The 23,055-nt window shown below is 43.7% G+C and overlaps 1 protein-coding gene across 1 annotated transcript in view; it reads left to right on the top strand.

The window, feature by feature from the left end:
* HTR4 (5-hydroxytryptamine receptor 4) overlaps positions 1-23,055 on the top strand; it is a 495,782-nt gene that overhangs the window by 206,142 nt on the left and 266,585 nt on the right. Inside the window, exon 2 of the mRNA XM_063445224.1 lies at positions 21,662-21,743. Within this exon, the coding sequence (XP_063301294.1) occupies positions 21,718-21,743 (26 nt within the window). The 5' untranslated portion in view covers positions 21,662-21,717. The remainder of the gene's footprint in view (positions 1-21,661; positions 21,744-23,055) is intronic.

Raw genomic sequence — 23,055 nt, 5'->3', positions numbered from 1 at the left:
GAATTAGCAATCGAAGACAAGGCTAATAGATCGACGCAACAACGTGCGCTTTCAAGGCCTCCCTGAACAAGCAGGTGAGGGCCCTCTGATCAACATGGTAACGGCCATTTTCAAACATCTCCTCCCTGACTTACCAGACCACTTCTGGCATATTGAGAGGTCTCACAGGCCCTGCTAACCAGAAGAAACTACATGAACACTCCCAGGGAATGTTATAATATGCTTCCTCCATATCTAAACTAAAGAGGCATTAATGTAGAAGTGCCGGGAAGGCCCTATTAAACTCCAATGAGTGTTTGGTGGAGGCGCAAATGGAAGTTGGTGACGGACGCTCTGCAGTGGTCCAGCGTTCGCTATGCATGTGGATTCCCTTTTAAGCTACTGGCCTTCAATATAGTCCTTCTCCCGAAACCAAACAAGGATCCACTGCTACCCGGCCACTATAGACCTATTTCCCTTATAAACCATGATGTGAAAATCTTAGCAAAAATAATATCAGAACGCCTGAATCCGCTCCTGACTAAGCTTATACATGCAGACCAGGTGGGGTACATCCCCGGGAGGCAACTCTTCGAGAATACTTGAAGGAACATAGATATTACCTGGAGACAAGCCGCCACCAACACGCCCACCTTGTTAGTCTCACTCGATGCAGAAAAAGAGTTTGATAGGTTCCAATGGCCTCTTAACCTCCTAACTCACCTGGGATTCCCCGACTCATACGTCACTACTATTAAAGCGATGTATAACAATGTCTCAGCCCAAATAAAAACCATGGGAGCCCCCATGTCCCCATTTAGACGTAGAATCGGGACGAGACAGGGATGCCCACTCTCACCTCTGCTCTTTGCCCTTTCACTTGAACCCCTCCTGCAGGCTATTCGGAACCACCCACACACTCAGGGTGTAAATGTAGGGGGTCAGTAATTCTTAGTTTCAGCCAATACGGATGACATATTGCTGACTATAACTAACCCAGGAGTATCAATGACTGTGTTACCGGACGTCCTGACACAATACAGCTTGATATCAGGATACAAGGCTAACATGCACAAGTCTATTGTACTCCTGATCGGACTGTCCACAGCGGATACAGATTTCATTCAGAGCACCCATGAGGATGTACCTGATGGCAGACCCATCAAAATTATACGAATCAAACTATAACCCGCTAATGAAAAAGCTGATTAGAGAAATGGAAACGTGGATGGACAAACCTATCTCTTGGATAGGAAGAATACACTCGGTTAAGATGAACATATTGCCATGCATCTTATTTCTGTTTCAGACTTTACCACTCCCCATCACCAAAGCAGACCTCATGCCATTACAAAAAGCCATAGGTTATTTTATGTGGCAGAACAAACAACACAGAGTCTCCCGAAACACTTTATACCTCCCTAGACAGAGGAGAGGGCTGGGCCTGCCACACCTACATTACTATTACGTGGCAGCACAAGTGGCACAAATAGAGATGTAGCATGCACCACTTGAAGAAAGGATGTGGGTGGATTTAGAATCATTGCTCACAGGAGCTTATCTCCCTCAATTGCTCATATGGGTGCCTGGGGAACATACTGCTGAGGATGACCTGTCCTGCAATTCTGAATTCAATTAGGATTTGGGATGCCGCAGCAAAAAAATATGGGCTAGCGTTGCTCTGCTCGCCACTGGCCTTCCACCCAGATGTTAAGGCCCACAACTTTAGAAACATAGAAAGAGCTGGGTTCAAAGGTTCGGCCATTTGTACGAGGGGGGCGACTTTATAAAATTAGAGGACCTGAAACATAGGACCCACCTCACCCCAGCAGATTTCTTCCGATACCTACAAATTAGGGACTTTGATTCTCACAAATGCATCAAAGACACTGCACACAAACAATTAATGTTCTTTGAGAGGATATGTCTGTGTGAACCCATCCCAAGGGGCTTAATCACATCCTTGTACACCCACCTGAGCACAGAAAGGAAAGACTGGAGCCCCCCTAATGTACATGGAACAATGGTAAAAAATATTTAGGTGAGGAACTAGAGGGCATTGAATGGCAAGAGATCTGGGAAGCCAATAATGCAACGTCCATATGTGTTTCCCAGCAGGAACAATCATTCGAAATGATGTTCAGATGGTACACAACCCCTTTTAAACTCTTTAGAATGCAAAAGTTGTTATCTGATACATGTTGGAGGGGATGTGGGCTGCGATGCATGTACCTGCACGTGTGGTGGGACTGTCCCCAGATACAGGTATTCTAGAAGGCCATCAGAGACCTAATAATCCAGATTTTCCAAATTGCACCAGACTTAAACCTTACCCTAGCTGCATGGAGAACGATGTCACAAGCTTGGCTGAAGCCACACGCTACCTCCATAACAGCAGTAAGACCAAAAGAAAAGATACATGCCTCATGGATGACTTAACTGCGAGGGTGCAGGGAACAATCAATAGGTTTAAAAAGAAATGGGAACCATAGGTCAATGTTTGACCAATGTTTGACCATAATGGCACTGTATGATAATATGGGGACTTTGTAGAACACCAGCTGTAGGACATGTCCTAACAAAATATAGCATCAATGTTTTGGTAGGGCCCTAGAGTATTTTTGCATAATCATAGTCAAAAAAGCAACCCACATGAAGTTCAAACTTGTATCGCATATTATTTTGGTCATATCGATAATCCTGTAATACACCAAATAATACATATTACATGCATGAAACCTGTATGAAACAGCCTACAGGGGCTTTCCTAACACAGAGACATATGGGGATGCAATGGTAGGAGACCCTCTCTTAGAATACCTTATTATACTGACAAAACCTGACCAGGTTGATACTAAAAGGCCCAAAGCGACTCGGCTTATCATAAATACTTTAAGGCCTTTTTCTTATTTGCATATTACTTGACATGTTGTGAAACTTCGACTATAGTCATTATGTCATTGTTGGATTTATGTAAACTGTGATGTACCACCCTGTTAGTCAAAAATAAAGAATAAAAAAAAAAATATATATATATATAGTATATAGTATACATTGGCGTACTTTAATGAAAATCACTATGCCAAAAAGATCTCAAACATATGAAATCTGGTTAGAGCTATGGATTACAATCAGATATCATTAGGCAATTATGTAGAATTTATAGTCCAGTTTGGCTGGAAGTAGGTATATCAAGACCAGAGATGTATCAAATAAAAACAGGTTCTTTTCTGGGAGATAACAAATGATCACCAACGAAACCAATGGAATGCATCAACCTTTTGTACTTTTGTACCATTTGTGCCTTGATTAATTTTCTCTGATGTGCCTTAGAAATATGTCTCTCAGTGAAGTTTGCCTTGGTCCAAAAAAAAGGTTGGACATGACTAATCTAGAGAATTTCAGACTACAGCTTTCCCTCTTCAAAAAGAACGAAAGAGGGCCATTGAGAATTAGGAAATATATTTCAGGTAGCTTCTTAATGAATTGAGTCACCTATATATGACTCTTTGCATGGACATATAGCCAGCTACAGGAACATTTAAACAGTTACAGAACTAGTGGGGACTGTAGTCATATTTAAAGGGGAAAGAACATTATGCCCTTGACAAGATTTCACATTTGTGGCTTCAACTCTTCTAGAATTTCCCATACTTTTCGTACTGCGATGTGACACACAATATTTAGCATTTCAAGGCATCACTTGCCAAGTCAATATCTACTAAATGTACTACTCTGTATTTCAAAGTTACCAATTCACTTGATATACTAAATCTATTGCTAAAGATTTCTTAACCTTGCATTATCTTGATTATTTACATCTGTAAATTGCTATTTCATTTTTGAAAAGCATTATCCAATTGAAATAGCTGTCCTATACTATGCTTCAGTGATAAACTGTCAGTTACAAATTTTAAGATATTTAGTAAATGTATTTTATAGAGGCAATAGCTGGAATGAACTTTAAGAAAAAGCCGTTTAGTGCCTTTGTGTATTTGCTCAACACCTTTCATTTACTTTCATTTATCATTTCCTGGAACACGCTTGTTATGACTTCATCTTTTTTTGTTGATTATATTACTAACAGTAATCACATGCAATAAAATGTGACAGGAATAGAGACAAATAGTAGCTACTGCAGACCTAGTAGCTCCAAAACCCATCATTGTTATAAGTTGAGAGCTAAGCTCTGGATTCTCTTAGCAGAATAAGAATTTACTTTGCTTACTGAGTACCAAAATCTCTATGGACGTTTGTGGAAAAAAAATAGTATTCATAGACCCTTACCCATAGCCATTTTTGTTTGGTTTATTACAATTTCTCTGGAATAATCCCACACTACCTGATGAGTATTATCACTGCTCTATCCTCATCCCTCATGTCCTCAGTTACACTTCCTGATCCTTACTTCCATGATGCAACTCAAAACTGGCGTTGGACAATCAAATTGCTCAATGCACATGGAATAACCTATGAGAAAGGACCTAAGGACCTCTGGGTCTGAAGCACATTAGGCTTTGGCTCCCCTCTGTGGTGCAGTTCCTTATGCCGATGTTGTTCATACTAATAAAGCTGGATTGAATTGTGTACTCTGCTGGAGTATGGAGGTTTTGTGGAAACCGGCCCAGTATTTAATTCACATAAAATATCCTGCCAGAGAATAGCAAATCTGCCACCAGTCTGAAAACCTCAAAATTTCTCATCTCATCTCTATCATTCAAAAAGCAACAAGACTTGTTAATATATATTAATTGTATTGTAAATGTAACAATGTTTATAATTATTTTGTATTTGTCACTTATTATCCGTGTAACAAGATATTTGCATGTGCTTCCCTGGGCATACTTGGAAATGCGTGAAAAAAGTAACACTGAACTTAACTCTCGTCTTCAAAGACCCATAACAAATTGGATGGTGACGCAGCTCAAATGAGAACTTCACAAGTTATAAGTGCTTGTTTGCTGCACTCATTTTTTCTTCCCTGCCATCACAAGCACACATAAATAAATGCATCTTCATTTTTTGATAAATTCAATCCATTAGCTTCACAAATTGCTTTCTATACCGTTGCTAAATTTGGACATTAAGCTTGATATTCCTTCCACTTACAGAATGAAAACATATGTTATTGACATTTTTATCTAATGGAGAATATCTATGCTTGGTTTCTCATTTTACACAATTTTTTAAGTTAAATTTACTATTCGCAACAAATTAGTTGCATATTATTTTGTGTTATGTATTTCAAACGTGTTCTTAGCCTTTTTAATTTAGTTTTTTTATTTTATTTTTTAATTTATTAGAGATGGCCTCATAAATATAAGTTGGTTCATGTTTAGATTAATAGATTTCATTATTTTGTTCATATCTTTTTTTTCCAGAATCAGTGACAGCCAGTTGCATCATTTAAATGCTTGGACAAAATTTAAAAGATAAGTGGATAGTGGTAGATTCCTTTGATGCTAGTCCTTTGTAATCGATATACTGTATGTGAAATTATTGCTTAACTGCTGAGATCACTAGGATTACACAGTTATCATTTCTTCAAATCTAAATTAACCTGTCATTGGAAGAAAGGGTTTCAGTTTTAAATCCATGGCAGTTCCTGACTTCTCTGAACAAGATGAAAGAAATCACAACTCCTACCTGTTGAATGTATAGTAATTCACACAGTATCTACCCTCAATGACACATGCCAGATTATAGTGTTAGTGCTAGCCTTAAAAGGAATATTTCTTATATGCAATATGACCTTAATTAAAACATAATAAATGAATAAACAAAAATGACTGGCCAGATTAATTTAATTTATGGGCTAAGGCTGTGCTTTTAAAAACTTTTAGGAACTATTATCAACTGGACATTACTTTAATACCCTATTGGCATTGTTTTATTGTCCCCCCCTTCCATAATCATTCCTAGAGCATTTTAAAATAAATCTAACTCATCTTAATCTAGTTCCGTGCAAAGCTCCCCTGCGCTATTCGGTGCACCCTTATCTGGGGGAGATAGGGAGAGGAGTCAATAGTGTCTGTTTGAGTTTAGCTGCAGAAGCTCCACTAGTTGCTGTCTTCCTGACAGTTACTGAAGGCATGTTAATCCTGTAATGAAAACATTACCATTCATGCCAAATGGCAAAGTTTTTATCTGCAGGGTTAAAATAACATGTCACTCGTAACACTTAATTGAGAAGAAATGGGTCCCTTTAAATGAAATCGATCCTCTTTTACCTTAGCACCAACGATCACTTTGCCCTTGTACAACAAACACCACTATGAATAGACAACATTGGAGGCAGGGCAGGATTTCGCCAAAACATATCCTGCTTTTTTTGCCTTAAGCCTCTGTCACCAAATTCTTTGGCTAGCCTCTGTCCTCATCAACAGCCTATGTCACTAATCTAACTAATGCTTGTGTCAATTAATTGTAGATTATGCTAGCTTTAGTGTACCTATAATCTTAATTTTATTAATGACAGGAGGCGAGTATTTGCTTAAGTCTCTCTTTACTAGAACTCCACAGCAGCACAGAAAAAACAACCAATCAGAAAAAAGTTAGGTACTATAAAACTCCCCTCCCCATGCATCATTTCCTCTTTCAAGCTGCGACAAAACAGAATAAAAGGCAGAGAACATCATGGGGAAGAAAAAAAGTCCTAGATACGATGAATATAACGATGTCCACCATCCGAGAGAGTAACTGTCAAACTTGATAGTGTTGAAGGACTGTAAACTGAAACGAGAGAAAAACATAATCGAACGGGTTGATTATCCAATGAAATGTACTCTGAAGAAATATGTAGGTACCTAATGTAGTGACCAAAATTAACCTTAATATGTAGATATCCCAACCCTACATGTGAAAAAAGACACAGACATAAGAAACAAGCGACAGGTAGCAGAGACAACAAACAGCGTTGCATACGTACCTGATAATCTAAAGCATAACAAACAAGGGAGGGATAAGAATGGGTGGGAAATACTCGCCTCCTGTCATTAATAAAATTAAGATTATAGGTACACTAAAGCTAGCATAATCTACAATTTTATAACATGACAGGAGGCTTCGTATTTGCTGTTTCAACACTCAGTTCACCAATCCAACGCTGTTTGTGTCGCTGGTATCCATTCCAGGAAATATCGGAGTAATCCTAATTGGACATTCCAAGTACGATAAATGACAGACGGATCAAAGACTTAGGGACGTGAGAAGAAACTGCCACCATGTCTCAACTCATGATCCGTAAGGCGGCTCCTCTGAACGTGCCAGGGTCATTCGGCGAAGCGGCCTTGCAGGTCGATCTCCAATCTCAAGGAATGCGCCTAAGTCCGCCACCAAAATCGCAATAGAAAAACTGAGGAGGATCTTCCGTTCTTTCCTGTCCCACCCGGTGAGATGTCTCATCCGAGGATAAATTCATAATGCAGGCAATAGTGTGGCCAGACCAGCTGTATTCTAAGTGATACCAATATTCCAAATGGACTGTGTAATCCTCGGACGCAGTAGAGAAAAGACTCCAAAAGACGTCCATTCAGGGATCCGAACTGAACTTGTGTGGAGGAAACGGTGGTCGACTACTCCGGGAATAGTGAATCCCAGAAATCTTCAAAGGAATAGGAAAAGCAAACCGGAACGCAGGTTTCCATCCGGAAATGCCCTCGTCCAAGAGTGAAAGATGTCTGTGTAGGAGTCGGGGCACACCAGGTACCTCCATAAAGTCTCGGAGGTCTCCTCGACGGTAGTTGAAAAATAGGTTAGTGCGAATCCAACAAAACGGCTCCCGTGAGGGATAAATAGAGCATAGACGGAGGGTCCTCTATCTCCTAACCATGTTCACCAGGTACACGCTCCGAGGAGACGGGGCAGTCCTGCCATCTATCCCAAGATCATAATGACCGGGGAAGTCAAGATAACCGGGGTTTCCGGTCTTACCATGTGATCCATACGTACGGTTTTACCTTCAGACCGGGTAATAGGCCTCCCATAATATTGTTACCCGAGCAAGGCAGTGCCTGTTTGCTCCATGAAGGTCTCCGTATCTCCTGACCTCTTGATATGGGAGAAACTGTCTGCGCAGTTTGTTCGTAATGTTCTGTATATCCAAACAGAAAGCAATCTCTGCATCAAATGGTGCAGAATATGCCAAAAACCTGCACTCTCATAATACCGGAGGGCCATCCGTTAGCCGTACCATCTCCAGGAGAGTGTGTAATTAAGTGGGAGACTCCCCCCGTTATACCTCTGAGTATATCTTGCGTGATTCACAGCGGTCCGGATCCAGTAGATCCATTACAGGAGATAGAATAGAGGGATCTAGTCTAAACATGCAATTCTTGCCAGATCAGGCAGTCCTCTAGAATGAAGTCAGTAGCGTGGATGTCAGCTCTAATTGAACGCAGGAGGGACGCCCCTCTATGTAGTCATCAATGTCATGCACAGGTACAAGCCAGTGTGATGAATAGATGGCCGGTACTGTAGAGCGCCGGGTGTATGAGAGAGCCGCGCTCTCTACTACTGTGATCGCCTACCGCGAGAGCGTCCGGCTGTTAGCCTGAGCGGGCCGTGCCCGTTAGTAACCAACAGCAGAGTCTACATCCGTGACCGGTTCTCTCTATGATAATGGGTCCTCCCAACCTGTCCTCTGTATCCAGCCCAGAACCTGGTTGAGGACGAGTGAGGGGCTGCACCCTCTAATAACGAATCAGTATCCGGTTCTGTATGAGAGGGTTTGCCCTCTGTTCCTGAAAATAAATATACTCGGATCGAGGGCCGCACCCTCCCGTGGTGCAAACTAGAGTCCCTAGAGATTCAGGGTGGCCAAACTGTAGGACGCACCAATTATTAACGTCAGCATAAGGCTGAGGGCAATCTTCGGAAACAACGGTGGAAAAAAACTATCAACCGACTAACCGGACCCCGTGCGCGCGCGCGGGGTCCAGGTAGACCGTTGGTAGCCTGAGGAAAGCTGGAGACGTTCTCCGCAATCCACGAGTGCCCGAGAGGTCGGAAGAGGTCAAGCCAGGCCTCATGACGACCCGAGCGAAAGGGAAAAGGGAAGTCCTGAAAAACCAAAAAAGGCAACAATTAATGTAGACAAGAGAAAATACACCAATTCTATCCGGATAGAAGGCAAACGGCAGGCCGGAAAGTAAGAAAAGTAAGTCCCTCTGGACAGGGTCATGAGCTAACCCAACGCAGGAAAAAACTACTGAACCTATAAGGAGTCCGGGAGGCAGATACGGAGTAGCTGGTAAAGACAAGGAAAAAACCCGCTTACTCCTGTAGGAGTCTGAGTACCGGTCCTTGCCTGTGCAAAGTCCTCTTTGGAGATGTGCCGTCGCCGGTTTGAAGTAAACCCTGGATGCGTCCGGGTCTTCATAAGAAAACCTTGCCCTTCAGACATGAGGTTTAGGGCCTTCACCCTTCCCACCATATTCAGATGGCCGTACACTGGAGTCCTCTTGGATAGTATGGCATTGGTGTTTGTCTGGACACCTGCCTATCTCCGTGTCACTGGTGGGCACTGGGTTTTCCTCAGTGATATTCCCCCAGGCCTGTGGCCAAAAGGGGGATGGTACCAACAGTGCAGGCCCGCCAGTAGGGCACAGGCCCAGCAGGCCAAATGAATGGACACAGAATAGATATCCCGGCAAATATGCACAGACATAGCAGGCTGTTTTAATGGTACCAACATAGCAGGCCGTTTTAACGGGCACAGACACAGCAGGTCATATTAATGGGCACAGACACAGCAGGCCGTTCTTATAGGCACAGGCACAGCAGGCCGTTCTTATGGGCACAGACACAGCAGGCCGTTCTTATGGGCACAGACACAGCAGGCCGTTCTTATGGGCACAGACACAGCAGGCCGTTTTTATGGGCACAGACACAGCAGGCCGTTCTTATGGGCACAGACACAGCAGGCCGTTTTTATGGGCACAGACACAGCAGGCCGTTCTTATGGGCACAGACACAGCAGGCCGTTCTTATGGGCACAGACATAGCAGGCCGTTCTTATGGGCACAGACATAGCAGGCCGTTCTTATGGGCACAGACATAGCAGGCCATTCTTATGGGCACAGACATAGTAGGCCGTTCTTATGGGCACAGACATAGCAGGCCGTTCTTATGGGCACAGACATAGCAGGCCGCTCTTATGGGCACAGACATAGCAGGCCGTTCTTATGGGCACAGACATAGCAGGCCGTTCTTATGGGCACAGACATAGCAGGCCGTTCTTATGGGCACAGACATAGCAGGCCATTCTTATGGGCACAGACATAGCAGGCCATTCTTATGGGCACAGACATAGCAGGCCAATCAATGGGTTGTGTATTACCACGATATTATTATTGCCATGTATTTATATAGCGCCTTCCAATTCCGTAGCGCTTTACAATGGGTACTGAATGAGCAACGGGGACCTCTGCGTTCGGGTAGAGGTCCCTAAAAATTGCAGATCCTCAGGGCAACTTGTGACATGGGACCCTTAGACACCAACCCTATTAGACAGTGTAATGCCGTGTGGGTAACCTGAACCGGGACTGGCAGCCCCTAAATGCCCAGCAGGCAAACAGTGGTATTCCAGCTGTAGTGGGTAGACGCGGCAGTTGTTCCAGTGACCCTCATGTCCATGAATGTAAGATACGCTGAGCGATACTTTCCTTAAACTGTGAATCGGTAAGCACCTGCCCACACGGGTCCGTTTGAAATTTTTTAGCATCATTATAGGTTACCATCATCATATCCCTGAAGGCTATTGTAACCATGGAAACTCCCAGGAGTAGGGCTAAGTAGCCAACTCAATGGCTCTCCCCAAGGACCTGACTAAATTGTATAGTAACAGCGTAGACTGGTCTCCCATACCAGGTAGTCAGAGCCCGGTCCAGTCATGTCTATATGTGCCATGGACAGGATATCCAAACCAGAGTAGACTCATCTGAGTCCTCATAACTGGGCCAGAAAAAAATAAATAAATAAATACATAAATAAATAAAAAATATATACTGAGAAGCACACGAATAGCAGAACTCGCAGAAAACTGTGATATACCCTGTAGCAAACTCACAGCGATCTGTCAGGAAAAATTCACAGTAATTTGTAATATACACTGTCCACGCAACTGTCAGCAATCCGTGATATACACTGACAGCTAAACCCACAGTAATCTGAGTGACATAATAGGTCCTGGTGTACCATGCAATAATGGGCCAGACGTAGGCCACTGGTACAGTAGATATGGTGCATGCAGGGTACAGGCCCCCATAGGAAGTAAGCGTATACAGTGGTAAAATAAGGTCTGTGTCACAGACAGAGCAGTATATGGTATACTGCCTATAGGCATGTACTCCCAGTAAAAGAAATCTAAATATACACATCTCAACATCTATACACACACACACATGCACACACACACAAATCTACATAAATACATATATACACAAGTACATACATCTATCTGGACATAAAATCTCAAGGGAAAAAAATCACTACATTGTCCCCTATGACACAAACTGCAAAAAGCACAAACTGCATGTAGTCAGTTAATAAAATAACAAACTGACATGCAGCAGGAAAACTGAACTGGGTGGAGGTAGACCTCCGACAAGCAAAGTAATGAATTGTACCGACGGGGGGGGGGGGGGGGAGCGGTTGCACTCTCTCCCGGTCGGACTCTCCCCCGCCCGGTCGGACACACGAGGTCCGCGGGCGGAGGCGGCCGCGGCGAGCGGCCACGTGGGGAAAGAAGATCCGGCCGCTGGGTACTAGGGGAAGCGCACGCGAGTACCCCCGCGGCCGGCAAAGTACATGGGACCGCCGGAGATGAAATCCGCGGTCCCGGAGCTCGGGGGTCGAAGGAGGCAGATGTAGTAAGCCTCCTGACGCCCCCGAGCGGCACACACACCGCCAGTAAAAGGCGGAATCACATTGCATGAACAAAAACGGGCATACACAATCCAAGGGAAATGGGCAGGGGGGGCACAAGCCCAAGAAAAAGGCAGCAAGGACCCCAAAGACCCCCCACAAATATATAGGAAACTACAGCGAAGTTGCAGGGGACAAATAAATCACACAAGATATAAAACACCATGATGGAATAAATCCAGCAAGGGCAGAAAATTTAAATAAATAAATACCTAAGAATAAAATCTCACAAGAAAATAAATAAATAGATTACTGAAGATAAATATATCTATGACCAAATGTAACAAGTGCAATCTACAAAATAGAGTCTAAAATACTGAATATAAGCAATAAATCCCAAAGCCACCCACTATAAGCAGGAGGCAGTGGTACTCTGACCTGTACTGATGCGGAGCAGCAAAGAAAGAGGAAATGATGCATGGGGAGGGGAGTTTTATAGTACCTAACTTTTTTCTGATTGGTTGTTTTTTCTGTGCTGCTGTGGAGTTCTAGTAAAGAGAGACTTAAGCAAATACGAAGCCTCCTGTCATGTTATAAAATTGTTACTCTATCAATGATAAACTCAGTGGCCCCTCTATTATGTGTACCTAATACAGCTTTGGACCCATTGTTTCTTCCAGATTAACCTAAAATCATAATAGAACTGATTCAGCAAAATATATTTTATTCATATTCAAAGGTCTTTATTCACTAAACCCTGAAATGAAAACATTGAAATGATGCATAGTTGGATTTAGTAAGTTGAATGTTTGTCAGCAAAAAATCAAGTCTTTATATCAGCAGATTGTACTTTTCACATAAGGCATTTTTGATTCTGGCATCTGAACGTTACTACAGAAATTAAAGTTTGTCAGATCACACAACATTTTTCTAGTCTTCAATCTTGGGTTCTAGGTCTTTATAATAATACTGTATACTCAAATTAACTTTGGGTTAATGTGAGGAAAATGCACGTATTCCGTGTTCTCTCAGCCTAATGAGGTAATAGGGAGATTGCTCGAAGACTGCATGTCTTTCTTGTCTCTCAGTGGTCTGTCTCCTGCTCTACACCTCTAGGATCCAGCTCAATCTTATACTGTATATATCACAATTTAGTGAAGCTGCAACATCATTCTGATACCTTCTGAAACAATAATAAATAAATAAATGATATAGCATTTCTAAAGTTTGTGCCACGGGCCTCTCTTCCTCGATGATTTTGTGATAATTTGTAGAAAGGAAAGAAGGTGCTCATCAACAGTCCAGGTTGGATATGAAAAAAAAAAACACAAATAAAACCACAGGAAACAGTCAAACAGTGTATTATGTTCAGATAAATGCATAAATGAAAGAATAAAATTAGAGGTTTAAGAGGAAGTGACATCTATCCCTAGTAAGGATATGTCTTGCAAAATGCAGCACAGTACAATAATGACACAGGATAAGAACTGAAAACAAATTAATAAACAAGAAAGCAAAAAAAAAAAAAGTGTTTTGCCCAGTTTTTTTTTTTTTTTTTTAAAGTGTCTGCTCACCTCCCAAGATGTAGTTGAGGAGGGATGGCTTCACCCAGTGATGGCTAATCCAATGCTCCTCAAAGAGGAGCTTTGGGGACAAGATGCGCATTCACAGTGAGCGTCGTGTGTGAAGACCGGCATTAAAGGATGATTTAACATTGTAGTTTCTAAAAACAGAGACACTGCATCCAGATGTAGCAGTCTGAGTGACTTTGATGTGCTTTAAATCTTTCATTATCCATTCTTGTTTATAATTGTACAAGGGATTTGCATAAAGCAGAGGCTATGCACCATTTTCGAAAAAGATCAGAAGGAAATTACTGACCTATGAGCATGACCTATGTGGTGGTTAAATTATCTATGAACAATGTTCAGGAAAATGTTTTAAACAATGGTAGCATGTGGGAGAAAACATATTTTTATAAGGACTGGTCATGTTAAACTAGCTTATTTGCATTTTTTTATCAAGTGATTAAACTATTGATCAGCATGTTACAGTGTATGTGAGTAAAAATGTTGTTGAAGCATTCTGTAGCGGAATGGACATTTATAAGCTACTTTTTATCCCATACATTGGCTGTCCTTAACTTCCCCCTGTTATTTTGTGTATTTTGCCCCAGTTATTTTGTGTAGTTCTTCTTTGGCCATTCAGGAGACTTCATACGAACGGAATCCATTTGTGTCCCAAACAAGGACCACCCCTGTAACCCATTAGAAAGTTAACACCAACCACTTAAGTGCGAAACTGCAAGGGAAACAATTAATGAGTGCTTCTCCTGGGTGGCCACCATTTCATATAACCGAACACGTGGCTAGGAGAATGGCGGCCATCTTGTCTCCCGAACGAGGGCAGCAGTACTTGGTCGTCGAGTGCCTGGAACTATTTTCGGCTTGGCACTCGCGTGAACACCGGTAAACTGTCGACTACTGCCCATTCCTGTTCCTGACCACCTACATGAACGACGTTCGGGAAATATAAAGTACCAAACAGGGGGAGCATTTGTATTGTGAAAGCAAGAGATTCCCTTGAATGTTTTTTGTACAGGAACCTCATGAACAGAGACTGGCAAGGGCATCTATTCTCCTGGAACTATTTTCGGCTATTACCTCGTGTCTGGCTGGTCAAACCTTCCACATGATGGCGTTCCCGTTCTACCAAACCGATCTGAGTGATTCTTAGATATGTTGGTCACTCAGATCGGGGATATCAGGGAATGTACTTTTTGTGGGGTTCCTATGTATGGTTGGGGGACGTTTGGGGTATGGGATATTTTGGGGATTTTTGTACTTGAGAGATAATTAAATTGGAGGAGTTTACTCAGGCAATTATTTCTCAAGCACAAGGGATCCTGGAGACTTCTTACGTGGGAGATGGCATAAAAGCTGTGTATGGGTAAATAAAATTCAGTTATACCCCCAGAGCTGAGTGTCGTCCAGTTGCTGGAGATGAGGTAGGAGATTCTTGGATTATTTTGCTGTGTCTGACTGTTCCATTGGAGTGTTTTACTTGTTCCTGATTTTACTTTGGTGTACACATTCCATATGTAAGGAAACCAAGTGTATTTAAACCTCAATCGGTAGTTTCCTCCCGGACCACCAAAGCCTGGTGAACATAGCCCTCCGTTCGGTAGTAATGGTAGACGAATCCCCATGTAATTTCAATAGTGTCCCTGGATAATTCCCTCAGTAAGACACACGAAATCCCAAACAGCATACGTATCTCCGCTGGTATATCAGGTGAAAATCCCCAAATCCCCCAGTAACCAGACGAAGCACAGTACAGGGAGTCAACTGACAATTTTTAAAAAAAATCAGGCTCAAGGAGTCAACTGCCAACATGAAACAAGGGAATACAAACTGTCACCCCAACGCCAAACAGGGGAATTCCTTCACACTGCTCCCCTATATGTCCATAGGTCGGCATACCCGCCAAGACCCTGACGGGTTGGCGTGGGGATGTCCGAGAAAAAAAAGAAGAAAGGTCTAAGTTAAACATCCAGTTCCATTTGGCGGGACAAACCGTCTGCATTACCATTTTGTTTGCCCGGACGGTACTGCATGGTGAAGTTGTACGGTTGAAGGGCTAGGCTCCACCGTAAGAGTCTGGGGTTGTCGCCAGCTACCCGGTTTAACCACACCAACGGGTTGTGGTCGGTCATCAGAGTAAATGGCCGGCCGTACAAATAAGGTTGGAGTTTCTTAAGCGCCCACACCAGGGCTAGGCACTCCTTCTCCACGGTGGCATAGCTGACCTCCCAGGGCAAAAGTTTACGGCTGAGATAGGCCACCGGGTGTTCCATGCCATCGTCTCCCACCTGGCTTAACACGGCTCCCAGCCCAAACATGGAGCATCTGTGTGGACGAGAAATTGTTTAGAGTAGTCGGGTGCTGCCAACACAGGAGCCTCACTCAATGCTGCTTTCAGTTTCTGGAAGGCTGCCGCGCACTCTGGGGTCCAGGTAACCTGTTTGGAAAGGGCCTTTTTGGTGAGGTCAGTGAGGGGTTTGGCCAGGGCGCTATAGTCGGGGACGAATTTCCGGTAATAGCCGCCTGTTGCTAAGAAGGCTAAGACCTGGGTCTTAGTCCGGGGTTTGGGCCAATTAGCTATGGCTTCTATTTTGGCAGGCTCAGGCCGCTGTTTACCTGACCCTACCCTGTGGCCAAGGTACTGTACCTCAGCCATACCAACGTGACATTTGTCCGGTTTTAACGTAAGCCCTGCTTGGTGAATTCTCTCGAGCACCCTGGACACGTGCCCTAGGTGGTCTCCCCATGTGCGGCTGTAGACAGCAATATCATCTAAATACGCACATGCGAAGTCCTGTAGTCCCTCAAGGAGCCCGTCAGCCATCCGCTGAAAGGTAGCGGGGGCATTCTTCATTCCAAAGGGCATAACCCTGAACTGGTAGAGCCCAAAAGGAGTGACGAATGCCGACTTGGGGATGGCCGCCGCTCCAAGGGGATCTGCCAGTATCCTTTGCACAAATCCAGGGTGGTCAAGCCATACGGTCCAGCATCTCATCTATTCTGGGCATGGGATAGGCATCCGTTATGGTGCGGTCGTTGAGCCTCCGGTAGTCTACACAGAAGCATGTGGTGCCATCAAGCTTCGGTACCAGTACTACCGGAGATGCCCAAGGGCTCTGAGAGGGTTCTTTTACCCCTAACTTGAGCATGTCGGTAATTTCCTACAGCAAGCTCTCACGCACAGCCTCAGGAATACGGTATGGTTGCTGCCGTAGTGGTGTCTCTCCCTGGGTTTCTACTCGGTGTACCGCAGCGGAGGTATAGCCGGGAATGGCGGAAAACATATCCTGGTATTCCCGGAGTAGGCAATACGCTTCTCCTCGCTCTAGGGGTTGTAGATTCTGACCCAGGCTGACCTGGTCAATACTACAGGGCGAGGGGTCTAGCAGATCGGGGAGGGGGAGCCCCTCACTATCTTCAGAAGAGGGGGCGCATACGGCGCCGACATCTTCCGTTCGCTCGTAGTGGTCAGTCTTTCATCCAAACATTTACTTACAATGTAGGTGGTACCGCTTATTCGCTCCACCACCTTAAAAGGTCCCTGCCATGCTGCCTGGAGCTTATCCTTCTTGGCGGGTCTCAGGGCTAGCACCTTTTGGCCTAAGTCTAAGACTCTGTCTCGGGCACCCCTGTCGTAGCACTTCTTTTGACAGTCCTGAGCCGCCTGCAGATTCTCCCGAACTGATTCGGTGAGAGTCCGCAGCCGGTCGCGGAACTCCAGTACGTACTGTACGATAGGGATCCCCCCATTATCTGTGTTGCCCTCCCAGTGCTCCCGTACGAGATCCAGGTGGCCCCGAACTTTTTTCCTGAACAGGAGTTCAAAGGGGGAGAACCCCGTGGATGCCTGTGGCAACTCACGATAGGCAAACAGAAGATGGGGATGATACTTCTCCCAGTTCTTGCAGGACTCTGCGAACGTTTTTAGCATTTGCTTGAGCGTGCCATTAAAACGTTCACAGAGACCATTGGTCTGAGGGTGATATGGAGTGCTAAATAGGGCTTTCACTCCACAGCTCTACCACAGCTGTTGTGTCAGGAGAGCTGTGAATTGAGTCCCTCTGTCGGATAGGATCTCCTGGGGAAAACCTACCCGGGAAAATATTTTGACCAGGGCCTCGGCTACGGTTTCGGCCTCTATATTGGGGAGAGCCACGTCTTCGGGGTACCGAGTGGCATAGTCCACTACGGTGAGTATAAACTTTTTACCCGACTGACTGGGTCGACTGAGGGGTCCTATTAAATCCACCGCTACCCGGTAAAATGGCTCCTCTATGATGGGTAGCGGGTGGAGCTTCGCTTTCTGGTGGTCACCCCGTTTCCCTTTTTTTATGGCAAACGTCACAGGTCCTGCAGTAGTATTTAAGGTCTTGAGTGACCCTGGGCCAGAAGAAGGTTTGGGTCAGTCGGTCTCTAGTTTTCTTCACCCCTAAATGTCCGGCTAAGGGAATATCGTGGCTGAGTCTTAATAACTCTGCCCGGAATTTGCGGGGTACTACTAGCTGTCTCTTAGTAACCTGGGCGGTCCCGTGTCTTGCCCCATCTGTCACCCTATACAACAGTCCCTTGTGCCACTCAAACCTTTCGTGTGGGTTGTCGCCCCTACTGCTTTTCTATACCCTTCCAGTGTGGGGTCCGTCCTCTGTTCCTGCTCAAACCCCTGGGGAGTATCCCAGAATGGGGAAGGGGGGTCGGGTAAAGGGGATATTTAAACTCCTACCTGGGTCTCCTCAGAGTGCGGCGGTGCTTCCAGTCTGGCTTGGACGCAGGATCTCGGGCTAGTTGGGAAATTAAACAGCCCACATCATTCCCCAACAGTACTTCGGCTGGTAGTCCCTGCATAATGCCAACCTCCAATTGTTTAGATCCCGAGCGCCAATCCACAAGGACTTTAGCCGTGGGTAGTTTGTGAATGGCACCCCCGGCTACCCTTACTGCCACAGTGCGGCCCGTGTGAGCTTGGGCCTTGACAGTGTGGGGTTGAACCACAGTTAACGTGGCCCCAGAGTCTCTTAAAGCGCGGGCCCCCACCCCATCTACTGTAATCGACTGACGGTGGTGGTCCCGGTTATCGCCTCCTGCTTGCACGGGGTTAACTTCGTGCAACACACTCCATTGTTCCTCGTGGGTAGGGAACACTGGTGTACTCTCCTGCTGTACACAATGAGTAGCGGCCCTGGGTTGGGACTGTGGTGGCGGCCTCTCCCAGCTTCCCCGGTTTAAACGTGGGCACTGTTTTTTGTAGTGTCCCAGCTGTTTGCAGTAGTGACACACTGCAGGTTGCCGTGGTGCTGCTGTTGAGCTGGCGGCGGATTACTCAGGGGGCCTCTGGGTGGTGCAGCCGTGGTTGGGGCTGAATACGGCTGCCTAAACGCAGGTCGGCTCACCCCTTGTTCTCGCCTCCGGTTGTCCTGGTATTCATCTGCTAGTCTTGCAGCCTCCTCCACAGATTTAGGCTTCCTGTCTTTTACCCAGTCCTTAATGTCCTCTGCTGTATGGTTAAAAAATTGTTCTAATAGGATGAGTTGTAAAGCATCCTCCAGAGTGGTTGCTTGGCAGCCCTTCATCCAATTTCGGGCTTCCCTGAGTAGCCGGAATGCCCATTCAGTATGGGTATCCTTCCCTGTTTTCCTCAGTTCCCTGAATTTCTTCCTGTATGCCTCAGGGGTAACTGCATATCTAGCCAACAAAATGTCTTTTATTTTCCCATAATTGTGAATGTCCTCATCAGGTACTGCTCGTGCCGCTTCTGCTGCTCTGCCTGATAACTTGCTGCTCAGTACTGCGGCCCATTTGGTGGAGTCTAATCCCTCCAGTGCACATTGCCTTTCAAAATCCTGCAGATAACTATCAATCTCCATTTCATTGTTATTAAAGGTTTTAAATGCAGCATAATTTACCTTCTTTGGTAGGTCATTTGTACTTCCCGGGGAGTGCAGCAGATCCCCCTGTAGCAGACTGTCACGGTCATCTCGCTCCTTCTGCGATTGCCTGGCTTGCGCCATGACCTGCAGAACCGCTTCTGTTGCTGGGTTAGGTCCCAATAAACTGAGCATCCATCTGATGTCTTTCTGCATTTCAGTTTCATCCTCACGCTCCATTTCTGTAGTGCTGGATCTGTCGCTCTGTAACAGCTCTGCAATTAACGTGGCTTTTGTTTTGTTGCTTGCTATTACGCCTCGAGCTTCCAATAAATCCTTAAGCGTGGCTCTCTTAAGCTGTCGGTACTGCTGAGCCATTCATTCCTTTGCTTATTTAAAACGTCCGTTTGGGATTCGAATCCCGCCGCTTGCCACCAGTTGTAAGGAAACCAAGTGTATTTAAACCTCAATCGGCAGTTTCCTCCCGGACCACCAGAGCCTAGTGAACATAGCCCTCCGTTCGGTAGTAATGGTAGACGAATCCCCATGTAATTTCAATAGTGTCCCTGTATAATTCCCTCAGTAAGACACACAAACTCCCAAACAGCATACGTAGACAGAAGAAGGGTACAAAGTTGAAATGAAGATTTATTGACAAGTTGTAAGGAAACCAAGTGTATTTAAACCTTGATCGGTAGTTTCCTCCCGAACCACCAGAGCCTAGTGAACATAGCCCTCCGTTCGGTAGTTATGGTAGACGAATCCCCATGTAATTTCAATAGTGTCCCTGGATAATTCCCTCAGTAAGACACACGAACTCCCAAACAGCATACGTATCTCCGCTGGTATATCAGGTAAAAATCCCCAAATCCCCCAGTAACCAGACGAAGCACAGTACAGGGAGTCAACTGACAATTTTTAAAAAAAAATCAGGCTCAAGAAGTCAACTGCCAACATGAAACAAGGGAATACAAACTGTCACCCCAACGCCAAACAGGGGAATTCCTTCACACTATATGATTCAACTTAAACGTTACTTAAATAAAAAATAGAATGGTTTAAAGATGTATTATAGCACTTTAATTTCAAACAGGAAAGCAAGGAACTTCTGTTAATGGGGAATGCTAAAATTAGAATGGAAAGGTAAGTGATTTTTTTTTCCCCTAAGTTCTCTTATCCTTAATTAGAAATGATCTTATGGCGGTAATACAAGTCCCCTTTTAGTGTTTCAAGATAAAGTTAAATTACAAATTGAAGAGACCAAATACAAAATTAATAAACAAAACTGAAGGATTTTAGGTATGATGATGACGACATGCATAATGAAACCCTGCTCACGGCTCTCTGGAATCCATTCTTTAAATTCCTTTGCGACTTGAGACACAAATATTTCAGCTGCAATAGCTTCAGCATTACAAAAGTCTGTATTTTTAATGAGTATTTTCAAAGTTACAATAGTTAATATAGACATTAAAAAATAACCTTTTATTCCAGGGTGACATTGAATTGCTGTTTGTATATCAATAATAGTTGTTTTTCTTTTTTGAGATACAAATAAAAGTTGCCTAAACCTGTTTTTATTCTGTCTCATACAGCATAAAAAGAGACGTGTTAAAGGTTGAATTTGATGCCTTTTAAAAGAGGCATCAGAATTTCAACAAGAAATGTGCAGTCTAAAGGTTTGAATAAAACACTAAGGCCGTGATTCAATATTTTTTGACAAACTTTTAAAATAATTCAGTAAAACCTGAGTTTTACTGAATTTTTTGGTAAATTGCTCATTTTAGATGCGATATATTTTTTTGATATTGTATTATTTTTTTTAAACATTTGTCCAAAACATACTAAACAATTTGAAAAGTGTATCCAAAATATGAAATTGAGACCTAAATCACATCTTATAGAGCTATATTTACCATGCAGCTGGGTCAATCAGCTGAATAAAAATATGCACATTCATCATTAGGCATAAAATGCAAAATCAGATTATTTTTTTTAATACATTTATTATATACCTACACTTTATATTGAATTAATATATGCACCGTGTACTTATTAATTTTTTGAAATAACATAATAAATACATAAATAAAAGATGCTGATGATTTTGCAGGGGATGTACTTGATTATTCAGTTTCCCACAATTAGCTATTTAGTATCTATATCAAGAATGGTAACTTGAAAAAAATATTAATTTTTTGTGTTAGTTAACCCTATAAACAATTGGTTGCGGTAGAAGCATTAGCAATAATTTAATACATGATTTATGGGGAGAACCTGCTTTATAATATGTGCACTGAAACATTTTTTTTGCTAATATTTTATTATATATGTACTTATTATCACAATGTAGCTTTTATTTTTTTGTTACAGGAGAAGCTTGACCAGAAGAGCACTGATGCCCCAGCCACTCATGCCTACTGACTGTGATGGAAGAACTTGAAAGGAATGTGAGGTAAGATCATGTTTCATGCCATAGTCACATGTTTAAAGTGTGCTCCCAGCATCATGACCCCCCAGGGCCACTGCACCCAGACCACTTCAATGAGCCTAAGTGGTCTGAATGCCTATAGTCGGGGCCTGCCTTGGTCCTTTAGGCGCTCTGTGCAAAAAATCTTTGCAGCCCACTCCCTGATCATATTCTTCATCCATGTATATTGTGTAGTGTTTGTATAGGGGATTTAGGAGTAGATGGGGTCAGGGGCACTGTGGCAGTAGATGGGGCAGGGGCAAAGTAGGAGTAGATGGGGAGCAGGGGCACTGTAGATATAGATGAGGGGCAGGGGCACTGTAGGAGTAGATAGGGGCAGGGGCAATATGTCAGTAGATGAGGGGCTTTTTTTCTTTGGTTTTTACTATATGTATTTGTATTTTGGCTGATGTGTTCTATGGTCATTTCTACAGCCCAGGAGTAATGGGAGTTTGAGCACAGGACTTGTTTCTTTGTATTTATATTGTCAAACATACATATAACACTCACTTTTATAATACCTTGCATTTATTGAATAATACAGGCAGGGGCAGCAATATAAGGAGTGCACCCTCTGTGCACCCCTCAAAGCAGTCGCCCAGGGGATGTGCAAGCTGTGTCGGTCGCATGGCGTCCCCTCCTGCAGTGGCACCCTGTGCTACTGCACAGCTCACACACCCCTTAGGCCAACTTTGCCTACAGTGTCCCTTCAAGCCTTCTACAGTATGTTTGTTATCTTCCCATTTGTTAAGTTAAATGGTTTAACACATTGGAAGCACAGTTTGGTAAATCAATGAAGTGCTTTAAGGGATTAAACCAACCAATGTGACTTGGTCTAAATGAAGTAGCACACACAGATGTTTTGACATAACTAATGCATACATGAAAACTGTGCCTTTTTAACCAATGACCTATTGAACAATACCGATGAGTACAAATGACAGTTTATACAATGCATACCATCAGTAACTTCCAAGATGGTATGGCAAACGATAACTAAACTTCATGAACCCAAATAAATTGCTTGCTTCACTGATCATAACAAGGGAAAGGAAAAGCACTCCAGAGCCACATTGAAAAACCTCAACCCTTACTCTGGATTGTGGAATGAAGTCAGGAAGAAGAAAGAGCATAGCTGGTTCAGCATATACCGTAAAGTAGTTTGGAATGTTTGCTTAACCACATGCTGTGCATATTAAGGTTACATTTTGATTTAGTGTTGTTAAATATTAGAGCATTTCCAAGGATCTCTTGACTGTTGATTAAACAGAAAAAAAAAAAATATCATGGGTATGTG

Source organism: Pelobates fuscus, chromosome 3 (genome assembly GCF_036172605.1).
Source record: "Pelobates fuscus isolate aPelFus1 chromosome 3, aPelFus1.pri, whole genome shotgun sequence".
NCBI classification, from domain to species: domain Eukaryota; kingdom Metazoa; phylum Chordata; class Amphibia; order Anura; family Pelobatidae; genus Pelobates; species Pelobates fuscus.
This window is presented reverse-complemented; position numbering and strand designations above follow the sequence as displayed.